Source organism: Gymnoscopelus braueri (assembly GCF_963280865.1).
Source record: "Gymnoscopelus braueri genome assembly, chromosome: 24".
Taxonomy (NCBI): Eukaryota; Metazoa; Chordata; class Actinopteri; order Myctophiformes; family Myctophidae; genus Gymnoscopelus; species Gymnoscopelus braueri.
In genome coordinates, this window is record NC_137626.1 from 3,491,998 (window position 1) to 3,497,997 (window position 6,000).

General features: G+C 40.2%; 1 protein-coding gene across 5 annotated transcripts in view; it reads left to right on the top strand.

Moving 5' to 3' along the window:
• The window catches only part of LOC308080329 (NLR family CARD domain-containing protein 3-like), a 56,662-nt gene extending 51,143 nt beyond the window's left edge, over positions 1-5,519 (top strand). For all 5 annotated transcript variants that reach the window (XM_080422142.1, XM_080422144.1, XM_080422143.1 and 2 more), the window contains 3 exons: positions 2,673-2,846; positions 5,065-5,214; positions 5,390-5,519. In XM_080422142.1, the coding sequence (XP_080278268.1) occupies positions 2,673-2,846; positions 5,065-5,214; positions 5,390-5,468 (403 nt within the window). In that variant the 3' untranslated portion in view covers positions 5,469-5,519. The remainder of the gene's footprint in view (positions 1-2,672; positions 2,847-5,064; positions 5,215-5,389) is intronic.
• The last annotated feature ends 481 nt before the right edge of the window (positions 5,520-6,000 follow it).

Here is a 6,000-nt window from a genome sequence, read left to right on the forward strand (position 1 = left end):
GCCACTCTAGCACATCTGGTATGTTTTCAAACCCAAGACGTCTCCACAAAAAAGCAGTTAAAACGACAGACGTGCACCGTCTAAGTAGACTTGAGCCATGAGAGTCACCACCGAGTGAGCTGCCAAAAGTTGTAAAGTTAATCATCACATTATCATTGGTCAATTAGTGTAGCAGTATAAAGTTAATCATCACATTATCATTGGTCAATTAGTGTAGCAGTATAAAGTTAATCATCACATTATCATTGGTCAATAGTATAGCTGTATAAAGTTAATCATCACACTATCATTGGTCAATAGTGTAGCAGTATAAAGTTAATCATCACATTATCATTGGTCAATAGTGTAGCACAGGAGTTTTCAACTGATTTTGACCCAGGGACCACCATCCTGACTAAGAGCAACCTGGGGACCACCACTATAGTGCGTGGTGGGTCCATCACAGACCCACCCCACTTTTTCCCCGATATCGATATCCGATATTCCGATATTGTCCAACTCCTAATTTCCGATACCGATATCAACCGATACCGATATATGCAGGCTTTTTCACCAAAAGTCCACTAATTGTCAGGAACATCACATATCTAATCAAATCAAATAGCTATAATATCAACATAATATAAAACAAAAATACAGTGATTTTGTTTGTTTTCAATGAAGTGAGTCCTGTGACTCAATGGTGAGTCCCACTAATCTTAGATTAGATGTTGGCCTATTTGACAGTGCAGAAGCATAATTGCTTTCATGCCTATAACATTAACAAGCTTCAATGAGTGTCAGCTGGACACAGACACACACACCTGCCCTCTGCAGTGCTCTAATTTGAAAGTGACTGGGGTCTGTCTCTTTTCTCAGCAAAAGCCCTTGAATGTGATGGAATATGATTAAGGATTACTGTGATTATGGAAAGCTCACATTTCATATCACACAAACCATTCAGTGAGAACTCCTGAAACGTATTAAAAGCAACAACAAAAAAAGTTTTATTTTTGTATTTATTTTTATTCTGAATGCATGGCCAGGGACCACCTGCAATGTCCGCGGACCACCGGTTTAAAACCCCTGGTGTAGCAGTATAAAGTTAATCATCACATTATCATTTCCTGATCTCGGGTGAGGACAAGTTGCAAGTTGAGGAAGCTCTCAGCTCTGAACTCTCAAAAATCCGTACCTGGCTGACCGATAACAAACTGTCTCTACACCTTGGGAAAACTGAATCCATCCTATTTGGGACCAGACATTCCCTCAGTAAAATGAAGGTAAATGACTTCAAGGTCAAAGTCGATGACACAATCATCACTAGCAAAGAAGAGATTACCTATTTGGGATGTATTCTTGACAAATACCTGACAGGTGAAAGCATGGCAACAAAGGTGGTCAAAGGAGTAAACCAGAGAACCAGATTTATGGGCAGAGTTTCCTCTTTTGTCAACCCTCAGGCCCTCAGGACCCTCTCAGGGGCCCTGATACAGCCCCTTTTTGACTATGCTAGCTCCTCTTGGTAGTCCAACACCTCAGTGTCACTGCAGACTAAGCTTCAAACCTCCCAAAACAAACTGATCCGACTACTTCTCGGACTGGGGCCCATGACCCACCTCTCTCCCACTCACTTTGCCAGCCTAGGCTGGCTCAGGGTGGAAGACAGGGTTAAACAACTAAAAATGGGTCTGGTCTTCAAAATTGTAAATGCAGATTTGCCCGATATGCCCCCTATACCCGCATATCTGTATAAATACCTCGAAAAAGTTAGTGACACCCACAGCCACGAAACTAGAGGGAGCGTAAACAACAATCTGGTACCACCCTCCCATAAAACAAACATGGGCAAATTCTCCTTCTATAGCACAGCCACCAAGGAATGGAATAGTCTAACCCCATCCCTCAAAAAATGCAGTTCCCTGGGCTCATTCAAAACAGCCCTAAAAACCCATCTTTCTGGAGGCCGAAAGAGGAGCTAGTACCAGTTTCCCTGTAGACAGACGACCCCCCCCCCTCCTCTTTTTGTACATATTTTGTATTTCCTCATGCTTTTTTTTGTATATAATTTTTATTTTTCCATGCTTCCCCCCCCCCCCCTTTTTTTTGTACATATATTTTTTAAATGCTTTTTTTGTACATAGTGGTATTTTTTATGTATTATCTGTATTTTCATGTTGATTTTTGAACTGTTTGGTTGCTACTATATATGACTATGAAATTAACTCAAGGACCCCAACGGAAACAAGTCCGCAAGGACTTTTTTGGCCGGACCTTTTAGACAAAAGCATTATAAATGTAACTGTGTTGTTTTACATTCTTTTGCCTAATAAAAATTTCAATCAATCAATCAATTGGTCAATAGTGTAGCAGTATAAAGTTAATCATCACATTATCTGTGGTCAATAGTGTAGCAGTATGAAGAGTTTGTAGAAGAACTGTGTAAATAGCTCAACACAACTATTATTGTGAGTGGTTTCTCCAAATTAAAGACAAAATGCCACAAAATGCCACAATGTGTGTGTGTGTGTGTGTGTGTGTGTGTGTGTGTGTGTGTGTGTGTGTGTGTGTGTGTGTGTGTGTGTGTGTGTGTGTGTGTGTGTGTGTGTGTGTGTGCGTGCGTGCGTGCGTGTGTGTCTATCTTTATATTACATGATATTAAATATATGATTTTATAACTTTGTTCTCTTCAGCCTGAGTGGCTGTAACCTATCAGAGAAATGCTGTGAGGCGTTATCATCTGCTATCAGTTCCAAGTCCTCCATCCTGAGGGAATTGGACCTCAGCAACAACGATCTACAGGATTTGGGAGTCAAAGAGCTCTCTGGTGGACTGGGGAGTCCAGACTGTAAACTGGAGACCGTCAGGTCAGTATTCCTTAACCTTTTCAACCAATTTCAGCTGGTGCACGTGCATATATATAAGCAACGATGCAAATGAAATAATATGCAGCTAAAGTAGAAAATATAAAATGTTCACTACGTTGCACCCTTTATTCATTGGATTTGGCCTTCAATAGATCTGTATTAAAGAGTCATTTTTTGTTGATTTACTATACTTCATTTTCTCTGTGTAGAGTTTGAGGAGAAAATCTGAGTTTGAGGAGAAAAAGTTAATCCCTTAAAACCTGTAGAACTCTTTAAAGGAGTAGTTCACCCAAAAAAATGACTTATTTTCTATGAATAGCACACCCCATGAAGCATTAAATTCATGGTTTTGTTTTTGTCACATTCCTAAGCCAATAATTTGATTACCGGCGGAAAGATGCTAATGTATCCGGTAGGAGACTCAAAGTAGACTCTTTGTGTCTCCTACCAGAAATACACTGGTCATCAAATTATTGGCTCAGGAATGCGACTAAAACTATAGAAAATAATCCATGAATTCAAGGCTTCATGGGGTGTGTAATTGATAGAAAATAAGTCATTTTGGGGTGAACCACTCCTTTAAACCTGTAGAACCACCACTCATTAAAACCAGGAAAGCATCTGTGTCATTATATACTTTGGCTATTCAAAAATTGCAGATATACAGTACAGTACTGCAGATATACAGTACAAGCTCATAGTGCGTCACTTTGTGCCACACTATGAGCTTGCAAATCCATTTAACTCAGAAAACTCAAGATGAAATCAAATTAAGATAAAGGTGTTAATCCAAAACAAAACCAAAGTAAAGAGTTTTGATTAATTACCCCAAAAAAATTAAAGCATAATATTAATCTGCTTATCAGTTAAAGTGTAGGTTGAAAAAGAAAATTCCTGAATGAGCAGCTGCTTCCCCTCTTTCTATCTCATATTTAAATGCACTCCTCCTCATGAGGTTCTTCTTTAGTCCAGGCATTTCATTATTTTATTTGATGGCTGCCATGATGATCTTAACCCCACAGTTAATCAGCCTAGCAGTAGCAGCTTAAAGGAGGAGTTCACCCAAAAAAAAAATTCTATCAATTGCACACCCCATGAAGCCTTGAATCCATGGATTTATTTTGTTTTTTGTCCTATTCCTAAGCCAATAATTTGATGCCCGGGTGTAGTCTCCTAGCGGATACATTAGCCGGTAGGAGACAGGAATCAAATTATTAGCTTAGGAATGCGACAAAAAAACAAATAAATCCATGGATTCAAGGCTTCATGGGGTGTGCAATTGATAGAAAATAAGTCATTTTTTGGGTGAACTCCTCCTTTAAGTGGCCACATATTAGGTAACAAGACCAGGACACCTGGTTCTGCCAGACCCAGAATGAAGTCCTAGTATGTAACACACCTACAAAACACTTTATTACTGAAGTTCATGATGTCATGAATAGTTCGTGACGAAAGGGGACGTCACAAACTTTTTTTTGGCTGGGGCCGAAGGACAAATGGCCCCTGCCCATGTATGGACGAAACAGGTACAAAGCTTCATGTAAGCCCGACCCCTTGGGTCTGGCAAAAAGGGATCCCAGCCATTCAGCAACTACTTCACTTATTTGACCTATTGTATCTGCTCCCACATGCATAATCTAATCTGTCAGCAGATCTCACAAAATACTTGGATAGGAGCTTTCTTGGGGGTAGGCCTTTGATCAGGATTTAAACTGTGCTTTACCCAATCAAAATGGAGTGGGTGTGACTGATACGTAAACCTCTGCCTTGTGTGTTGTAAAGTGGAATGTATGTAAAACAGTCAAAGGGGATGCATAATGCATTGGATATAATAGTTCACTTCATGGGCTAGTGTAAGTCGGAGGTGAAACGTAGCACCCAAAAGTTGTTGAAACACAAAAAGGTTGGAGATAAACTTTGTATTCTTTACTCAGTTTGGTCAACAGCCATTAGACAGTGAAGTGCAGAGAACTTTATTCTTGAGACAACTTGGCCACTTGACTTTTATATGGACCAAGCCCCATCAAACAAACTGAGTATCAGCCCTCAATTCCACGTAGCAAAGGTCCTTTTGTTAGGAAAAAGCGGCAACATTGTATTGACCTCGTCTTATTACGTGTGTGTGTGTGTGTGTGTGTGTGTGTGTGTGTGTGTGTGTGTGTGTGTGTGTGTGTGTGTGTGTGTGTGTGTGTGTGTGTGTGTGTGTGTGTGTGTGCAGGTTGTCCCGCTGTATGATCACAAAGGAAGGCTGTTCTTATCTGGTCTCGGCTCTGAGATCCAACTCTCATCTCAAAGTGTTGGATTTAAACTACAATCACCCAGGAGACGGAGTAAATCTCCTCTCTGCTCTACCACTGGAGACTCTGAGGTATGGAGAGAACTGCTGTCACTCATTGTAAATGTGTTCTAGTTGAGTAAGGAAAACATATGGTGATTCTGTACAATATTATTTAATGTTTCATCCTGAAAAATCACAATCAATTATTGTTTATATTATTGAATGGAATATGCAGACATTTACTTTGTATCTCCTCCAACCCCAGAGTCGAACATTGTGGCGAGTACAGGCTGCACCCTTTGCGCCCCGACAAGTGTAAGTGTGAATTATGTTTCATTCATTAAAAAAATCAAGTATCACACATCCAGCTATGTAGATGAACAGCTCATATACACAGCAACATTTGACATTCACTCATTCACTTCCTACTGTTAATGAAGATGATAATCACTATAAGTGTAATGTGTTTTCATTCACAAGAATCCCCTGTAAATGGGTAAGGTTGTAACAGTTTAAACATCCATCTTGGAGTTGCGGTTCGGCCTTCCGTGGCCCATTAACTTGCAGGGACAACATTAGCATGAGTGGTTTTGGTTGGTCATTGGCCCATTGTTCTCCGGTTACAAGCCTAATCCCCGCCCATCAGTATCGCTCCTCTCTGTGGTGGTGTAAAGTAACTAAGTACATTTACTCAAGTACTGTACTTAGGCTAAGTACAATTTTGAGGTATTTTTTACTTTACTGGAGTAATATCCACTGGGTGAATATTCAACCTGAGGCTGAAACTAACTTCACCACGGTGGGAAGCAGTCAGTATTGCGTTAGGGACAGAATCTCGAGGTTACGTATGTAACCCCAGTTTCTATACCTTCGAAG